This window comes from Adiantum capillus-veneris, chromosome 21, assembly GCF_014529385.1.
Source record: "Adiantum capillus-veneris isolate H3 chromosome 21, ASM1452938v2, whole genome shotgun sequence".
In the NCBI taxonomy this organism is placed as follows: Eukaryota; Viridiplantae; Streptophyta; class Polypodiopsida; order Polypodiales; family Pteridaceae; genus Adiantum; species Adiantum capillus-veneris.
The window spans coordinates 58,880,665-58,900,699 of record NC_140951.1 but is presented as its reverse complement, the minus strand read 5'-3'; the positions used below and the strand labels follow the sequence as shown (position 1 = coordinate 58,900,699).

The following is a 20,035-nucleotide window of genomic DNA, read 5'->3' as shown; positions in this document are numbered from 1 at the left end:
ATTGCGCATCCATTCTGGAACAAAAATTGAGTAGATGGGCAGAGAAACGGGGCTGGAACGGTCCGCGATTGAGAGAGAGAGTAGTTCTGTGTCCACGATTATTCGTCCTAGGTCAGAGGGAGGCCTTGGCACTCCTGCACTCCTCATGTTTGCACTCTGCACTCCTCATCATACCAACTATTCTGAGGCATGTTCCTAGAACGTCTTCTCTAATCTGGTTGAGTGTGTTGGTATGCCTCTGTTGCTGCCCCATGCAAGATCTCCGTCAATAGAGTGGTGATCTCCTCCACGGTATATACAAGCGAGAGAGAAATGAAAATGAAATGAAATTATATATTAACGTCTTCAAAAGGCCAAAATGACCTATGAGACCATCAGATACAAAGTGGTGAATTTAATACAATGTCTGAAGTACAAGTACAAAAAGTAATGAAAGTAAAAATGAAAACTGAAATGAAGTGTGAAATGTGAAATGTGAAAATGTAGAATAGGCCCTCAATGACAATCTGGGTGTCGTGCTAGAATGCCTCTGATCCTCTGTTGGAGTCTCCGTCGATGTAGTGTGCTCCTGTGTTTCGGTCGTGGTCGTCTCGATCTCCCGAGCTCAATCGCCCTGTCAATGAGGGTGCCTCTTGTATGAATGCGGGTACAACCCTGTGCTGGTGGTTTGTCTCTTGGCTCCCTCGATCCAAAGAAATCTGTGATCTGTCTCTGCGACTGTCGTACTCCATGTCTCCCCAACAGACTGTCTCTATGTTGGTGTAGCTCAAGTAGATATAAGCCAAGGCATCTCTGGTCTTGATACCTCATGACTCTATCTAGGGGTCCAAAACCCTCCCTGAATAAGCAATGGAAGCGCCCTCGTATCTCATAATACACAGTGCAGTGGCATATGTAGTGTAGCTCTGTCTATGGCTCTCTACCGCATAGTTGACATATCCTAGACTCTGGTGGTAACCCTCTGAATCTACCCGTCTCAATCTCCAGCTGGTGTGAGGATGTGCGAATCTGACCAATAGCACATCGCAGACCATGAGATAAATGAGTGTCCATGTAGATCGGACGAGTCACAAACCCATCCCTTGAAAGTTGGAGAAGGTGCTCTTTGTAGAAAGCCATCTTCGTGCCCAACTCCTGTATCGGCTCTACCCATGTCCTCCTGGTGTCCAACTGTATAAGATCCTGACGAATGAGTCTAGTGATCTCCGTCCGTGTGACTGGCAGGGAGGGTGCATCCAGGGAATACTGAAAGGGAGGCAATCTATCCATGCTGAAACCATGCCTCTGAAACCATGCCTCTGAAACCATGAGGTCATCTGTGCATGCCAACATGATGCATCTCCCTGCATCGCTAACTGTCTAGAGTACTCAAGTGCCAGTCTAGTATATCTGCCTCTATGTGTATCCCATAGACTGTGCATAAAGGACACTGATATGGTAAGAGCCTCAATCTCTATAGGAGGGGCGGCTACCTCCGCTCGAATAATCGCATGTGGTACAGAGGCCTTGGCTCTAATCATCCGGGATATCATAAATACCAAGGGTCTCTCCATGTTCCTCCAACTGTCATGATTCACAGATGGTCCCCAAACTTGGACCCCATAAAGCATAGCTGAAGCAACCAAAGTATCAAAGAGCCATAGTTTTGTTCGTGGTTCTTGAAACTGAACCTGCGAACACATCCTCTCTAGCCCTCCTAATGCCGCATAGGCTCTGGATAGTCTAGTCTCTGCTGCTCTCCTCAGGGTAAACCTCGGTCCCGTGAATACCACCCCCAGATATGTATATTCATCTATGTACTCCACAATGTCCTGGCCATATACGAGTGTAGGTGCCGATCTCTTGACCCACTGTGGTGTGGTGTTAAACACCATAACCTTGGTTTTACCAAGGTTCACAGACAGTCCACTATCCTCTGCAAAGTTGTGCAATGCATCCAAATGTCTTTGCATGCCCTCTGGCGACTCTGACATTAACACAATATCATAAGCATATAATAATAAAGGGATCCATGTCCCTGCCAGCTGAGCGCCTCTGTCACCCTCTCTGTCAATGTAGTCAGAGACCTCATCTACATACATACCAAAAAGTGTAGGGGACAAAGGACACCCCTGTTTCACTCCAATAGTGGAATGAACAATGTCAGAAATCCCCTCAGGAGTGCGTACCTGGCCAGTCACTGAGTCGTATAAAGCCATGATCCCCCATATGATCTCTGTGGGTACTCCCAACTTCAGTAGCCTGTGCATCAATCTGGCCCTCGGCACTATGTCAAATGCCTTTCGGAAGTCCACAAAGCAACAATACATCCGTCTCCCATGTGCCCGATCCTCCTCAATAATGGCTCTGAGTGTAAGAATATGGTCCAAAGTGGAGAAACCCCTCCTGAATCCAGCCTGTCCTGTTGCTCGTATGCCCTCATTTTCTGCCCGTTTACTCAGTTGCTGTTCAAGAATGGATGCATACAACCGTGCCAATGTGTGCCCTATCATAATAGTACGGTAGTTCCCTGGTACTGTGGGGTCCCTTGCCTTGAAAAGAGGTACAATAGTGGATAATCTCCAGGACTCGGGTAGTCCCTCACACATGACACGGTTAAACAACCGCGCAAGAACCTCTGACAGTAAATCTCTAGCATGTATCAAGTGCTCTGCCACCAAACCATCATGATCATATGCTCTCCTAGTCCTCATCCTGTCAATGGCGTTCTTCACCATCTCAGTGGTAAAGAAGGTACTAGTGGCTGGACATGGCTCTAGAGGGTCTGGTAATGGTGGTTGCCCAGGTACTGTATATAGTGATGTTGCATATTGACCCCAAATCTCGGGAGAGGTAATCAGTGGAGGAGGTGAGTGCTCATGGAAGAGACGCCAGGCCTCACCTGAATCTCGGCTCAAAAAGAGCTGATACAAATCACGTTCCATCTGGGCTAAAAAGGCCCGCTTCTTCCGTCGCACTAAACGCCGAAGGGCAATCCGAGACTGTCTATATGTAATGACTCCAAGTATAAGCTCGCTCTGAATCTCAACTCTCATCTCTCTGCACTCCTCATCATACCAACTATTTTGAGGCATGTTCCCAGAACGTCTTCTCTGATCTAGTTGAGTGTGTGGGTATGCCTGTGCTGTTGCCCCATGCAAGATCTCCGTCAATAAAGTGGTGATCTCCTCCACTGTATATACAGGCTCGGTTGCCCCCATCCATCTGTAAATCTCTTCCACATAAACTGAATCCGTCTCTAGTGTAAAAGTATACCGTGTGTGTGCAATCCTCCGTGGTGTCTGAGAGACACTATACTGGAAAGAGACTGAAAAAGTCAGGAGAGCATGGTCCACTGCTACTCCAACAGGCCTAGGGCCCACACTGAGATCTTGAATATGAGAGATGAAGCTCGGTGAAGTCATGACATAGTCCACTGTACTGGCCCCATGTCTGTGTGGAAAAATCTCTAGACCATTAAGTATGGCCAGACCATGCGTAGTTGTCATCTCCATGAGATATCTCCCATACTCTGTGTGCTCTTTATCCTGTGAGTGTCTGTCAAGTCCCATCTCCGATATATCCATCTCTCTAAGCATCTTCTCCGAGGTATCATAAAATGCCGTTTGGGAGTTGGCCGTCCTGGCATTAAAGTCTCCCAAGAGAATGATATCTCCATCTCTAGAGAACTCCCATATGTCATCATCAAGTATAGAGAAAGGGGATTGCCCTCTAGGTGAGGTATAGACTGATGTGCTAGGGGGAAAGTAACATATAGCAATGTATAAGAATCTGCTTGTCTCAGCTCTCAGTCTCACCCACATGTATCTCGCCCGGTCATCTCTCCGGACAATCTGTAATAGCGGTTGCAACTCTTCCTTGAATAAGACTGCTACCCCTCCTGAACCTCGACTTCCATGCTGGGATCTAGCGTCTGGCCGACAAGCTGTCTCCCATAAATAGCCAGTCACTTGGCATCAACTGTCCAGATTTTTGATGTCCAGAGAGAGAGAGAGAGAGAGAGAGAGAGAGAGAGAGAGAGAGAGTACCACAAACGCAAGATATGGTGAAGAGGGGGCGACTACCATGAGCAGAAGACCCGTACAATGACCAGATAGTGTGGAAGTGGGTACCCCCCTGCCCCCATAAATACACGACCCAACAAGAAAACGATTTATGGAAATGTATGAGGGCGCAGGGACAAAGGTGGGTGGCCGGCCCCAAACTCGAGCGGTCGGACCAGGTACAACCTAGACTGCATGTCCTTATAGAGGCTCCCATGTTCTTGGCTAGATTCTAAGCTATACTAGCTAAGAGTATTGATGACGTGTGGCAGTAGCTTATCCAGGTGGCTCAAGTGCATATGACATTTGGCTTAGCACCGTCTATTCCTTAAGTGCAAGTCGAATCAACGGTTTGAATCTTGTGCGGTGTGGACAGCACGAGAGGGGAGCCACTCCACTCCTTGTCGTTGATAGATGGAATAAAGTCACTAACTTCTCCATGAGATTTTAGGGGTACTGACAGACTGACATCATTTTTTATGAACAAATGTACATTGAAATGGGAATTCCTAAAATAAACTTGTTACGTGTGCTCTTTCATGTGTGTATTGTTTGAGTATATGTTGAAAAAATGAATGATTGTAGCATTTTATTGGTTTCACCTGATGAGTGATGTGAATGCGATAGTAATGAGAATTAGTAGATCAAGACATCTGCGAAAAGATTAGCGCGGTCTGGATGCGATTGCTAAATAATTATAATGGTCGTGATTCTCATATGAGACCTCGATGGGGATGATGATGTGACTGTTCAATGATTGTCATCATTGTGCAAGTGTTGGATGTGTGTAGTTTGGTGTGTAGGTACATAGAGTCAGTGTCTACTGAGCTAGTTTCTGTCCTTTGTCTGATTTGCAGGCGTAATTGAGGGCGAAAACTCTTCTTTCATGAGGAGGGTTATGTCACAAGTTGATGACATGGCATGCCCTAGAAGGGGTTAGACCCTTACAGTGGGTCCCTCAAGTGGAAAAAACCCGCCAAAGGAAAAAACCCTAAAAACCTGGGTAATGCTGATGAAGCAGCGAGCCCAGCTTAAAGAGTGCCGCAAATCATGTTGATGTGGCAGGACTGAATTAGTACTACTCTATATTCCCGGGTAGTTGTTTGACAGATATGTAGAAGAGTGAACAAACAATTAAAAAACCACAAAATTAGCATAATTCCTTGACAGGAACTGACAAAATTTGAATGGACAGGCTGTATGGCAATTCAGGAAGCTTTTGAAGCAGTGAGCGACAGGGGCGAGGTTGCACCAGCGCGAGGTGCGGGGGGGGTGGGGATAGCGAAGCGTGAGCTACGGTTTTGGACAGATGAAAAGCAAATTTGAGGGCGCCATGTTTTTAGTGATCCCTCTTGCCAAAGAGGGAGCCCTGGGCATTTGGCAAATTAGCTTGGGAGCACTACAAAGAGGAGACCGTCGGCGGTTGTACTTTTGTGATCATCAAGAAGAAAGAAATACCGAAAGGGGCGCCATTCTTTTGGGCCGGTGCTTCTGGAAGTAGAACTCCGACACTTCTGTCGATCTTCTCTCTCTATGTGGGTGAGAATGAGAGCCGAGACAGGTAGATTTCTATATATCGCTATATGCTACTTCCCTCCAAGTACATCAGTCTACTCCTCACCTAAAGGACAGTCCCCTTTCTCCATATTGAATAATGACATATGGGAGTTCTTTGGAGATGGAGACATCGTTCTCTTAGGAGACTTTAATGCCAGAACGGCCAACTCTCAAGCAGTATTCTATGATACTTCTGAGGAAATGCTCAGAGAAGTGGATTTATCACAGGAGGGGCTTACTAGAAACTCACAGGATAAAGAACACACTGAATATGTGAGACATCTCATGGAAATGGCAACTACACATGGTTTGGCCATACTTAATGGTCTAGAGAATTTCCCTTTATCTGGGGGATTCACATGCTTCCCGCACAAGCATGGGGCCAGTACAGTGGATTATGTCATGACTTCACCAAGCTTTATTTCTAGTATCGAGGACTTTAAGGTGGGACCCAGACCGGTTGGGATTGCAGTGGATCATGCTCTCTTGACCTTATCAATCTCCTTCCAATACAATGCCTCTCAAGTACAAAGGAAGAAGACACACACAAGATATACTTTCACGCCAAAGACTGATTCAGTCTATGTGGAAAAGATCTATAATAGGATGTGGGCAGCCGAGCCAGTATATACTATAGAGGAGATTACTTCTCAGCTAACAGAGATACTACATGGAGCAGCACAAGAGGCATACCCACATACTCAGCCTGATCAGAAGAGAGGATTTGGGAACATGCCTCAAAACAGTTGGTACGACGAGGAATGTAGAGAGACGAGAACCCAGGTCCAGAAAGAGCTTACACTTGGGATTATCACATATAAGCAGTCTCGGATTGCTCTTCGACGTATAGTACGTCGCAAGAAAAGAGCATTTTTAGCCAAACTGGAGAAGGATTTATATCAGCTCTTCTTGAGTCAGGACTCGCATGAGGCCTGGCGTTTATTCCACGAGCACTCATCGCCTCCGACAATTACTTCTCCTGAGATTTGGGGTTAATATGTAACATCATTATATACGGTATCTGGACAGCCTCCATTACTAGATCCGCTCGAGCCATGCCCTGCTACTAGTACTTTCTTTACTACGGAAATGGTGGAAAAAGCCATTGATAAGATGAAGACAAGAAGAGCATATGATCATGAGGGTTTAGTAGCAGAACATCTGATCCATGCAAGGGATCTACTTTCAGAAGTCCTTGCTCGTCTGTTTAATCGGGTCATGTGTGAAGGATGACCCGAATCTTGGAAATTATCTACTATCGTACCTATTTTCAAGTCAGGGGATCCTATGATACCCGGGAACTACGGTACCATTATGGTGGGTCACACATAGACCGGACTGTACGCATCCATTCTGGAACAAAAATTGAGTAGATGGGCAGAGAATGAGGGCATAAGGGCAACAGGACAAGCTGGATTTAGGAGGGGTTATTCCACTTTAGATCATATTCTTACGCTCAGAGCCATTATTGAGGAAGGAAAAGCAAGCGGGAGAAGGATGTATTGTTGCTTTGTGGATTTTCGGAAAGCTTTTGATACAATACCAAGGGCCAGATTGATGCGCAGAATGCAAGAGTTAGGGGTCCCCAAAGAGATTATCTGGGGGATCATGGCCTTATATGGGTCAGTAACTGGGTATGTACGTACTCTAGAAGGGGATTCCGACATTGTTCATTCCACCGTTGGAGTAAAGCAGGGATGCCCACTGTCCCCTACTTTATTTGGTATGTATATAGATGAGGTATTAGATTACATTGATAGAGAGGGTGACAGAGGTGCTCAACTTGTCGGGTCATGGAACCCTTTGTTGTTGTATGTAGATGATATTGTATTGATAGCAAAATCACCAGATGGAATGCAGAGGCAGTTAGATGCATTACATAAATTCGCGGAGGACAGCGGACTGTTGGTAAATTTGGGTAAAACCAAAGTTATGGTGTTTAACACCACACCGCAGTGGGTTAGGAGATCGGCACCTACATTTGCATATGGCCAGGATACAGTAGAGTACACAGATGCATACACATACCTTGGTGTGGTATTTACAGGACCGAAGTTTACTCTTAAGAAAGCAGCGGATGCTAGATTGTCCAGAGCCTCTGCGGCCTTGGGAGGGTTGGAGAGGATGTGTTAACAAGTGCAGTTTCAGGAACCACGAACAAAACTTTGGCTCTTTGATACTGTGGTGGCTTCGGCTATGCTTTATGGGGTCCAGATTTGGGGACCATCTGTGGATCAAGATAATTGGAAGTGAATGGAGAGACCTTTGGTATCTATGATTTCCCGAATGATTAGAGCCAAGGCCTCCGTACCACACGCGATTACCCAAGCGGAACTAGCTGCCCCTCCGATAGAAATTGAAGCTCTTACCAGATCAGTGTCCTTTATACATGGTTTATGGGATACAAATAATTGCCGATATACTAGATTGGCCCTCGAATCCTCTAGACAATTAGCAATGAAAGGAGATACATCATGCTGGTATGCGCAACTGTCCTCGTGGTTTCAGAGACACGGGTTCAGTATGGAAAGATTACCCCCCTTCCAATACTCTCTTGAGGCTCCATCACTGGCAATCACACGAACGGAGATTAATAAAATCATCCGCCAGGATCTTATACAATTGGACACTAAGAGGACATGGATAGACCCTACACAAGAATTGGGCACGAAGATGGCCGACTACAAAGAAAACTTCCTACAGCTATCTGAAGATGGTTTTGTGATTCGCCCGAGCTACATGGATACCCACTTGTCTCATGGTTTGAGATGTGCTATTGGTCAGATTCGTACATCCTCACACCAGCTGGAAATTGAATTTGGCAGATTTAGGGGAATCCCACCTGATAGCAGAATTTGCAAGTTATGCGGAATGGAGCCGGAGACAAAATTACACTACATATGTCATTGCACCGTATACTATGAGATACGTGGGCGTTTCCATTGCCTATTTAAAGAAGGCTTTGGACCTCTAGATAGAGTCATGCAATACCAAGATCAAAGGTGCTTAGGCCTGTACCTACTGGAACTACATCAGCACAGGGATAATCTAATGAGAAGACAAAGAGCACTACAGCCTCAGAGGCAGATCACATATTTCTTCGGATCGAGAGAAGCAGGAATGGAAGGAGAAGCAAGAGGCCAGCAGCGAGCACAAAGGAGTACCCACACTCATACCAAAGGCACCCTCATTGACTGGGCGATTGAGCTTAGGAAATCGAGACGACCACGACCGAGATGTAGAAGCACACTTCACCGGAGGAGACTACAACAAAGGATTAGAAGCATTCTAGCCAGACACCCAGAATGCTCCTAAGAAGTTTATCTAATACTTTGTATTTAGTTTTTCGCATTTATTTTCACACTCACACACTTTTCAGACATTGTAACAGATTCACCACTTTTGTATCAGTTTGGTCTCATAGGTCACTTTGGCTTTTTGAAGACATTAATATAACATTTCATTTCATTTCTCTATCTCTATTCAAGTTGAGTTGTTGCAGTTTCTGTCGTGTGTTGCTATCGATTTCTCGCTCGGGTGTTCAAGCCTGTTATAGAAGAGACCAAGTCTGCTAGACAAAAGTAGCTCATTTTAGATGTACTTCCTCTGATGTGGATTTTTGTTCACACTGGATGAGTTGTTGTAGGCCTGTAGCTACTTTAAAATGCCCTGTCCCCCGTGGGCTCTACACTCTCCATAAGATATCTGGAAACCTGAATATGAAGTTCTCACCCTCTAATCTCTGCAAAGATATTTAAAAACCTGTGTGTGAGGTCGCGCTCGAAGGTCACTATTTAAAGACTGAAACAAGATTGACATTTGAGGCAGTTTTGTAGCCACCTCTTCTGGTTAGGCAAGCAAAATGAGTAATTTGTGATGCATCGTGTTTATTAATCCCCTTAAGATCAGTGAGAAAGGTGTTGCTTGTGGATTTGTTAATATTTAGGAACGTTCAAGGTCTCACTGGAAGGCTGGCTGCAGGTTGAAGATTGAAACAAGATTGAAATTTAGGTGGTATTGTAACCGTTCTGGTTGTCCACAAAATCAGTTAACATGTGATGCAACTTGCTGCGACCCGATACCAGTGTACTGCTGATGATTATTTCTTGTTCTAGCAAAATAGGAAGTGCAAACATTCGCAATGATTATGCTGGCTCAATGAATCGAGGGTCTAGATGTATTTCAGACCACAAGAAGGTATGTTTCTAATCTTTGATGATAAGTTATGGTTTGCAGGTTGAAATGGAGAATAGGTGGCTGGAAGCTACAATAGTTGAGGCACTGGAGCAGAAAAGGGATTGCGACACCCGAGTCCTGGAGCTGGAACAGAAGGTTGTTTTAACAAAGAGATTTTAGTTCGAGGGTTTGATGAACCTTCACCTGTTTGCTTCTTTGTTTGCGTTAACTTTTTTGGTCTTATTTTTGCTCATTATGTTCGTCCTCATGGCTTGTTTCTTTCTAGGTTGCTTTTCTGGAGTCGATGATCAACAAAAAAGGTGGTCGAGAGAAATCCCCCATATCTAATTCGTTTTACAAGGGTGCTAGAGTCTGAAGCTGAAAATTGCTGATTCTGGCTGCCTTCACTGCTTCTTGGAAACTAAATGGTTCCAGTGTTGAGCAGGCAAAGGATCTTCCAGGCAGCAGATATTGAGGTAACTCCCTTATCACTACGTAGAAATCAGCATTTTTATGTAGGTCTCACCAAACGCAGACTATGATAGCAAATGCTAAAAGACTAGTTTGCTTATGCACATTCTGTCAAGTCTTACACATAGCCCTTGTATAAGAGGTAGCACTTTGCAGCTGGACCTTCAGTAATACGATCGATCTCTCTCCAAGTATTTACCATAAAGCTCTCATATCCAAGTCCAAGGATATGCTTGGTATCTCTCTGACGTACTATGCCGTGCTGCATCTTGTGCCAGCAATGAGACTCCTCCCCAAGCCGTTCAATGAGACATGGGCCGTTTCCCCTAGAAGGTGTGAAGTCCTTTGGAAGCTACCGCGAGGGCTTTTTTCAAACTCTCAATTTCCTTCTCTCTTGTTACTGCTTTAGTGTGAGCCACTCTTCCCGGTCAAAACCTCCATCCCATGATAATAGATGAACAAAGAAACATCTCATGTGCCGGCAGGTCTCTGCATGTCCAATGCCTTTTCATTCATGGAAAGCGTGTTGATCTTGATTGGGTTTGGATCTACATTTCATCTTCTTTTCTGTCATGCTCTGAAATCCTTCGGCGTTTGCTTTCTTCAAAGGAATATCTGTTATAAATAGAAAGGGGTCCATGGCAAAAAGGATTATACGCATAAATGGCTGGAGGTTTCATCTGTGCATGGCCATCCTTGAGATGGAAAGTAATATTAGGAGTTGTGACTTTAAGGGCCTGATTATATGGTCATTGGCATCATATAAGAAAGTAATACATGTGCTACTTACAAGTGTAACCAAAATTCACGTATAGTGGAGTGTGCGGACATGTCAAGTGTTTTACAGTACTGAGAAGCCACACAAACAAGTGACAAGGGGGTAACATCATGAATGCTAACAAACCCTCCAGCCTAGCAACCATTAGCTTGAAAGATGATTGTGTCTCCTCAGAATAAAAGAATGAAATCTAGTCACTGAGATGCTTCAATGGCAAGAAGGATGGTACTACCAACCAGCTTCTTATGTGAAAAGTCTCGATCAAAGGTGTACAAGGTAATGGCAAAGAATGCTGCAGAAACAACTGGGTTTGTGTGGACAGTGATCACGCTTAGATGTTCCCACTGACTATTCTACTCGTGGCCATTATTTCATTTTCAAGCACCTTGATTTTTATTTGATGGCTCAGAGACAGCATGCATGCAAGTATAAGCCAATGTGTGAAGATTCCCACATGAGCTCATTTATGTTCATGAGAGTGCCGAGGCAAATGTGAACGATTGAGAGATTTGCTTCAGAGTGTTTAACCTAGCTACATCATCATGGATAGTAACTCAAATTGCAGGCTAGCTCTATGTATGTGCATTGGAAAGAGGGTAGTTCTTGGCTGTGTAATATGGTTCAAATAAGTTCTGCCAAGGCCAATGATGGACCTTGCATGTAGCATTTTTCTCAACATAGGTGTTGAGTTTCAAAACTAGAGTGAACTTTATTTTTTGATGGGCGCTTGTTACTTGTATGCCTGCACAAATAGCATAGTTGGTGGTTTGAAGTTTCTGACATGTTTTTCTTTTTCGGACAGAAGAGTGACCAGGCCTAACGAGTTCAGCTGGTTGCAAATGAAGCCAGGCTGTGCAGGTTAGCCCACCCCACTTAGAAAAGCTCAGTGGTATACTAAATGGTAATTTGGGAAAAGTTGGTGGTTATGTCAACCCCATGATTTGTAATCTTACTGCCATAGGGATCAATTGTATATATTATAGTTGCTGCCATGCTGTTGAGCTCTAGCATGTCGCCCTTCCCTATCTATTGAGACAGTAAGCCACACTAGAAAGCGGCATTTTGATGTAAAGCTAGAATCTGGTAGGCAATGCAATCAAAGATCACAGTAATGGCTTTCGGATCAATGTGTTTTGAAAGCTCCAAAATATTGCTTCAAATCAGACTCTTTGTTTGTACACGAGTTACATTGCTGTATTTGGAAGCTGAGTTCCTATGATACTTACCTCATTCATGAAGAGTTGCACAGTGAATGTTAAGCATCATGTAGGTTTTCTCACCAACAAATTGTAATATGGAAGAGATCGTTATCTGAAGATGGCTTCTGTTAACTACTTCAAATGAATTCCACATCTGCTAGAATACATTTTACACACAATTACATGGCTATGGTTGGACATGCTTGTCGATGTCAAGTTGCTTTTTCAAAATTATTTTAGATACTTGTCAATCCAGGGAATACGGCTTTCATTCATGGATTAAGATAATTAGGGACATCATGTCAGCCTCTTTATAGCTGGAGAACCTGTGTTCACTTGTCAACCTTCTGCAAGGGAATGATGAAGTCCTCAGCTTTTGGGAGTTTTAGGCATCTGATCCAGTGATGACTTTAGAGTGTTCTTTTTTTAAGGTTTTTGTGCTTGAATTGTAAATTGAAAAGTTAATTTTTACCTGAGATAGACAAGTGAACATAATGAAGGTATAATACAGCTCGTTCCTCTAAATTCCCTTAATACCATCTCAATATTTTTACTTTGCCCCTAGATTTGATTCAACCCTTTTCCTTGCTTGTTCGCCGATGATGAATGAGATCATAATAAGCTGCTTCAGTTTGCAAGCACTTGTGACATGTACCATGTTTGACTCTTGCTTGCATGAACATATGCTGAACATATGCTGTTACTGCATGTGTCAAGTAAGCTAGTTGATTTGTAAAATTTGACATTACAATCAAAAGGCAAAAGGAATGAGCCCTCATAAGCCTATGACAAAATCACGAAGGTATTGTATACAACAATACTCAAATGTTCGCCAAGTAGTTTAGACGGATAATACATTGAGGGTATGCAAGCCAATTCAACCATTTTACATTCCTCCAAAGTAATTTAGGTTTTCTTACTCGTTAATACAGAGAGAGAGAGAGAGAGAGAGAGAGAGAGAGAGAGAGAGAGAGGGTACAAATAAGTTTTCAAGCATTCAATTACCATGCCTGAAGCACCAACCGCACCACCACAAAAGTGATTTATGTAAAAATTTGCAGTCCACTTCAGAAGTGGGGAATGCTTATGTACAATGCGAAGAAAAAAAACTTCTGTTGAGAGCTCAGATGGTAATCAAGTACAGGCAATATTCTGCATGTCATTGTACTAGAGAATTTTCTCTTTCTGATGAACCTCATTTTGGCCTTCGTCCACCTGCTACCATATCTATATTGAGGTGTTAGAAGGAATGTGAAGGGAAATTTCTGCCCACCCTCAAAATTGAGTTAAAATATGGAAAATTCCTTTTACTAAAAGAGCTCAAAACCTTCAGAAGAATCATGATCTGTCACCCATTTGTGGTTGTGAGTGTTCTTAATCGGCTGGAGTTTGCTGGGAGATGGAGGCATGTAGGGGCTTGGGATTTCTGGTGGGACCGCACACCGTATTAGAGCCCAGTTTACACCTTGGAAGAAGGCATGTTGTTTTACCTCAGATGCACCCCTGGTGGCTGCCAACCTCTTCATGGGGTCCTTCACCAGCAATCCTCTTATGAGCTCTTGTGCTGGAGGTGATGGAAACTCCACCACATTTGGATCATCTGATGCTGGAAATTTCAATTGCTGAGTGACAACATTCATCAATGTTGCTTCATTGTCGGGACCACGAAACGGTGTCCGCCCATGCAACAACTCGAAAAGAAAGATCCCAAACGTCCACCAATCAACAGCACTTCCATGCCCATCTCCAATTATGATTTCTGGAGCAAGGTATTCATGTGTACCAACGAAAGACATGGATCGAACAGATGTAGGCTCTGCTATGAGCTCAGGAAGTGTCCGGCGCGCAGACCGTAAGGGTGCTGATTTGGGCTTGGATGTGGGTGTATGGAGGTGGAAAAATCGGGGTACAGGCAAGCAAGATGCAATGGGGTGGACACTGCAAGGTGCGACACAACCGAGGCCCGGAAGTTCGCAGTTGGCAGATGCTCCGGCTGAGGGGAGGCATGATGAAGGGGGCTGTCGGACTGAAGCAAGGCGAGAGAGCACAGGATTTACAGAGCATTTGAGGGAGAGGTCAAAGTCAGAGAGCATGATGTGACCGTCGTCGCGCACCAGGACATTCTCTGGCTTGAGATCACGGTAGACAATGCCCATCATATGCAAGTACTCTAGGGCCAAGAGCACCTCAGCTGCATAGAACCTGCTCCCATTTTCACAAAGGCGTGTGAGCGACTTGTTAATTGGTATTGGCATGCATGTAATTAACTAAACTTTTAAAAAAATAAGCAAAAAATTACAAAAACTGTGATAAATGACAATCGCAAACATAAAAATTGTAGTGTGAAAATGCATAAAAATATAGCTATGTATCTAGGCGGAAGGGAAAAAATTAGAGGTTGCTTGCACTGCATTCCAAGATTCGAACCCACTCTTGGAACGTCTATTCAACTGATTAAGAACGTGACTTACCAACCTTGGTACAAATTTACTGACCACACACTCAAGAAATAAAGGCAAGTGATATTATGCAAGATTTTTACTCTCAGATATTTACCCCCGGAAACAGAAAAGTTAGGAACGCAGCACGGTCAACCGAATGTAAAAGCAGCAAAAAGTATCTCAAAACTGTGGAAGTACAACAGTCCGCTCCTCTTGTAAAAGTGAAGCCAAAATACTTGTCATCAGAAAGCAAAAAGTCTTTACAGGAAAAGAAAAGGGCAAGAAAAAAAATTAATGTTTCCCACATTTTGCAAAACTTTTGTATAAATTTTGCAATTTTCTTTTGAAGATTAAGATCGAAAAATAAAAGGGAACATTGTTTTATTTTATTTTAATGTGCCAATCTTCAAAGTATTGGCTGCGGGCAACATCATCATGGGCGATCCAGACATTGATTGATTGATTGATTGATGGGTTTGTCCCTCGTCTGTGAGTCGAAGGCGTCCGGACAAAAACTTTAAAGTATTGTCCGGGCTGATGGCTGACAGGCCAAAAGGGAGGCGGTTGCTTTTTGAATGCCGCAAAATCTTTTGCTGCTCAATGTCAGAAGGGAGGGACAACCGTCTCATCAAGATAAAACTCACAAAAGCACAGAAATCTGCGTAACCGTAACATCCAAAGTGGGGGGGGGGGGGGGGGGAAATTTTCACTTTTTAAAGCTTTTACACTAAAGTCTGTTGGGTTTTGCACCTCTTAATTTGAGAATTGTGGGTTAAATTTCACTAAACACTCGAGCATTCACATAACAAGATTGTGGAAGTGGAGTGGCTGTAGCTACCCTATTCAAGATTGTGTATATCATCATAGACTTGGTTGAAGGCCATTGCATTGCCCAAATTCTAATCACCACAAGTGAGAAACATACAGCATTCGAAAAATGGCCCTATACGCTTACACAACCATCTCCAATTAGAAAAAGAACTCTCTTAAAGCTTTCCATAGCTTGTGTCGAGGCTCTTTGTGACAGAAGTGTGAGAATATCCTTTCTCCTATAGGCTTCTTCTGCCTCTGGGTCTCATGCCTGCACTTCAAACAACCACAGCTTTGATAGCTATAGGCTTAAGGTGGCGCCATAAGGATTCTATGAAAGGCTGGCCCATTTGGTTATGCTTGGCACATGTGGCGGTTGCGTCGCAGGGGTGAATTGTAGTCGTAACATGGTAGTCATCGAGTGGGGCTCCGAAAGCACATTGGAGTGCACTTTCTTGGCAAAATTGGGGCACAATTTCAAGAGATGAGGCATGCCAGAAGGGGGCTGAGGCCTTGGAGTGAAGGCTCAGGAAAACTAATCTGTTGAGCCGGTTTCAAATCCTTCTTGGTGCGATTTGACAAGGAAAAGGCAGCATTTGAGAACGTAAAATCTACATAAATTCCAAAACATAAATATATTTTGTAAAATTTTGAGAGGGACTTAGTCCATTCTCATCCAAATTTGAGAAAGTAATTTCTCGAGCTGAGAAAAAGGGAATCTACCATGGTGAGGCTCTATTGGAGTTTCACCCTTTGCTCCCTGCGGCAATCATAACCCAAAAATGATGATTGTACAAGAAGAGCATGTGGTAGTTGAAATGGAAAAGAAAGGTGGACCAAGGGGCTTGAAAAGAGAAGACTAAACACTTTGTCTCACATGGAGAGGAAAAGGAAAACCCTTCTGCTCCTCAACACCATCATTTCCAAAGCTTGTTGCTGGTAACTGGACATGTTCTTTTTGGAGGATAAAGTTGTTTCTTTTGTAGCCTATAGGCTAACCAAAACAAAAAAATTGAAAAAGCAAACACAAGGCAAAAGTTAATGTGGAGTAGACAATCATGAATGGACAACTACATCACAATGACAAGATAGGATGTACCTGTTGAATCTTAAGATACCATAGCTTCTAAATTCTAATAAGGTTAAGTGTAGATTATGTTCAAAGATTGTCAATTTTTTTTGTTGTGCTCCAATTTGATGCAAAGCATCAACTAGTTTTACAAGATTGCGCCCACACACCCACACCCGTATGTTGCAAGGGTTGAGCCGGCATTCTAAAGCCCCTTGAGCCGGCGTTCTAAAGCCCCTCGCCTTTACCACTGGTCTACTGGGCCAACTCCCCTTGCCAGATTGTGATTTATCCTTATGGTTAGTAAGGATAAGATAAGAAAAACTAATGAGAAAAAGAAAACAATAATAAATTTATATGGTCAAACAATTCAGGATAATTTTATCTTATGCATCATAAGATTGAGATGAGATATCATAGCCCATAACTTAGAAAGACATTAATGTAAATTATGGTCAAGCATTGCAAAGGTTCACCACTAATCACACTATTGTTAAGACATCCCATTGAAACAGCAAGGAGAGGACCCCCCACTTGTCCCGAGGGCCTACAATGGTAGTCTCTATAATGGGAAGATGCCATTTGTTGTATAAAGGCATAGGCATGTGCCATGTTCAGGAGCATAGGTTCTGACAATTAATCAAGACTTTTCTACAGCAAATTGAGACCCCTAGATATCATCCATCATCCCTATACATCAATCATCACCAGCATTGCTTCCTAAGCTCCTATCATGGGTCACACAACTGATAGAGTCACACAGCAAGAGATCGCTTGCACACCGACACCAGATCACCGGTACCTATACCAACGTGCATTGCTTCCTAAGCTCCTATCATGGGTCACACAACTGATAGAGTCACACAGCAAGAGATCGCTTGAACACAGACACCAGATCACCGGTACCTATACCAACGTCATAAGACTGACCCTAATACTGGCCGCAACACCGGCACTCCGGAATTGTCTATACCCTGTTTGCGGGTGCCGGTGTCTGCATGACTTCTTGTATTGTCCAGACATAGATGGATAAGGGTGGAAAAAGGACAGGTTGTTGCCAAAAGAATCAACAACTTTGAGCAATTGGGAAAATTGAGTCCTTTACTAAGTTCCAATTTCACTCTCTTATTCAAGAAGCTGTCACAATTAAGCTTCTTACATGCTTCTTTTCTCCAGAAAGATAAAGACCTAAAACTTGTGATCAATCAAAACAAAACTTCTGATCAAGCAAAAACTTGGAGTTATGAGACAAAGTATACAATGTAGCTTAAGGTAAGCTCAATATGGATTATGAATAACTTAGGAAGAGAGGGGGGAAAGCAGATCACAGAGGAAAAGGGCAGCAGAGTTAGACAAGTCTGTGTGTGTGTGTGTGTGTGTGTGAGAGAGAGAGAGAGAGAGAGAGAGAGAGAGAGAGAGTACCTGACAGCATTCTCGCAGAAGCGCTTACCCGGCTGGCGCTGGCGAAGGACGTGTAGATCACCACCGGGGCAAAACTCCATCACCAGGCAGCTGAAGTGGCGCTCATCCAAGTGAGCATATAGAGTAGGCAAGAAAGGATGATCCAAAGCCTCCAAAATCTCCCACTCTGTCTGTGCTCTTAGCAGCTTGTTCCTAGTAGCTAAAGCCCTCTTATCCATCACCTTCATTGCGTAGTACATCGGATTACTGCCTGCAACAACGTCGGTCCCTTCTCCCTTTAGTTCTGCTAGATACACACTTCCTATGTCTCCACTCCCAAGCCTCTGCACAAATTTGAAGTGCCCCAACGTTAGCCCCCCGTCACGTTCCTTCGCTTTCTTCATCGCCTCCCATGCTCCATCTTGCGCCTTGTGTGGCTTGCTTGACGCCGCCACCCCACCTCCAATAGCTGCCCCCATTCCTGCCATCGCGCTGCATGCTCTTGTGTCAAAGCTGCTGCTCCTGCTGCAGCTGCTAGTGTTGAGCTCTGTTGATGACCTGCTTTGGCTCCGCAGCGGATCTATCTCGTAGTACATCGGCTCACTAAAATCACTCGACGCTCTAACCATTCCCGCATGTCGAGATTGCAGGTGCTCATCTTGCTCACTTAGCATCTCGCCCACTTGCACGGACGAGTAGCTCTCCAAGTCAGAGTCTCTTGCAGACTCGCACATTGCAACGATGATCTTCTCTTCCATTGACGCGGTCTGTCTGTCTTGATCTGCAAAACACAATGCATTTGGCTAATCAAAATTGAAGGTCTCCATAGCCTTTTGTAGTAATGCAGCTCTCAAGAGAGAGAATGGCAGCTGCCTCCATATAGCTTCCTCTCAGCAGCAAAGAGCGAGCACTGCTCTAGCAAAAGCCCAGCATGGGTCTTCTCTTCTGCACATGGCACACACACCTCCCCACACATAGAATATGCAAGTGCCAAAAAGCCGTTTCTGCTAAAGCGGAGAAAAGGATACATGAATCTTACCTGCAAGTCACAAGTTGTTTATGTCTTTGTGGACATGACAACTCGAAGCTCCTGTAGCAGGAAAATGGGGGGGGGGGGGGGGGGGGGAGAGATCAGAGAGAGAGGGAGGGAATGAGGGGAGTAGATTTATGAAAGTTTGTGTAAATTATAGAGAGAGAGAGAGAGAGAGAGTGTGTGTGTGTATTACTTCTCTGCGTGAGTGCGTGTGTGTGTGTGTGTGTGCGCGCGCGCGCCTCTTCTCGCAGAAGAGGGAGCTTCTTCCAGTGGGAAGTGTGTGTATTGACGTGGCGATTTTGAATTGTGCATCAAAAGAAGAGATTTGAATTGTGCCCTCTGAAAAGAGGACTCTCTCTGCTGGTCTTTTCTTGTAAATTTGCAAATTCACCACCACATTTATCGGGCCTCCAATTGGCCTTTCAAGTTCAAACAAATCAAACTCTCACCTTCGACCGGCCTCTCTCTCTCTCTCTCTCTCTCTCTCTCTCTCTCTCTCTCTCTCGGTGCGCACATGCGTGCGTTCAGAGCTGCGTTCGGCCAAAAAGCGCCTTCTACATCAGCTGGTCCTGCCACGCACCTGTCCTCAGAAACCGGATGGCGAACGTCGTCATCGTAATGGAGCACCCCCCCTTCATAACGATCTGCAACGTTCACAAAACGTTGGCAACACGGGAAGACGACTGCGCTGCCTGCAGACCTGCAAAAGCTGCAAGCTGCAGGGCAGGAAGCTGACTGAACTGCCTGTAGACCTGCAATGTTGAGCTCAGCAGAAAATCAACGATCTGTGGATTGAATGAACGCTATGCATGTGCGCATTACATAGTTGGTCAGCACCCGTTCAAGATTGAACGACCGGGAGGGTGAACGGTGCATGTGCGCTTTACATCTCTCTCTCTCTCTCTCTCTCTCTCTCTCTCTCTCTCTCTCCCGGCACCCTTCTCGTTGTTCACTGTCGCACTATAGGGCACACACGCCGGATGAAGGATGTTGCACCATGTGGCGGGGGCGGAATCCCTCCCCCCTTTTATTATAGTATAGATCAAACTTTCACCTC

At 44.4% G+C, this 20,035-nt stretch overlaps 2 protein-coding genes across 5 annotated transcripts in view; one reads left to right on the top strand and one right to left on the bottom strand.

Moving 5' to 3' along the window:
• The window catches only part of LOC147431011 (uncharacterized), a 32,035-nt gene extending 19,611 nt beyond the window's left edge, over positions 1-12,424 (top strand). Inside the window, exons 7-10 of one of the 3 annotated variants that reach the window (XM_086493525.1) lie at positions 9,837-9,932; positions 10,063-10,096; positions 10,222-10,252; positions 11,828-12,424. In XM_086493525.1, coding sequence (XP_086349651.1) covers positions 9,837-9,932; positions 10,063-10,096; positions 10,222-10,252; positions 11,828-11,888 — 222 coding nt within the window. In that variant the 3' untranslated portion in view covers positions 11,889-12,424. Of the gene's footprint in view, positions 1-9,836; positions 9,933-10,062; positions 10,253-11,827 lie in introns of all 3 variants that reach the window. The other 2 variants (XR_015185664.1, XR_015185665.1) reach the window with 2 other exon arrangements.
• A 776-nt stretch (positions 12,425-13,200) lies between these two features.
• Positions 13,201-19,133, bottom strand: LOC147431010 (serine/threonine-protein kinase D6PK-like). 2 transcript variants are annotated; one of them, XM_086493527.1, is made up of 3 exons: positions 18,985-19,133; positions 17,967-18,726; positions 13,201-14,426 (listed from the first exon to the last, which is right to left on the bottom strand). In XM_086493527.1, the coding sequence occupies exons 2-3, from the start codon at positions 18,701-18,703 to the stop codon at positions 13,535-13,537; spliced, it is 1,629 nt and encodes a 542-aa protein (XP_086349653.1). In that variant the 5' UTR covers positions 18,704-18,726; positions 18,985-19,133; the 3' UTR covers positions 13,201-13,534. The 2 variants fall into 2 exon arrangements, with proteins under 2 accessions (XP_086349653.1, XP_086349652.1); XM_086493526.1 differs by lacking the exon at positions 18,985-19,133 and having other exon boundaries at positions 17,967-18,961.
• Between the last annotated feature and the right edge of the window lie 902 nt (positions 19,134-20,035).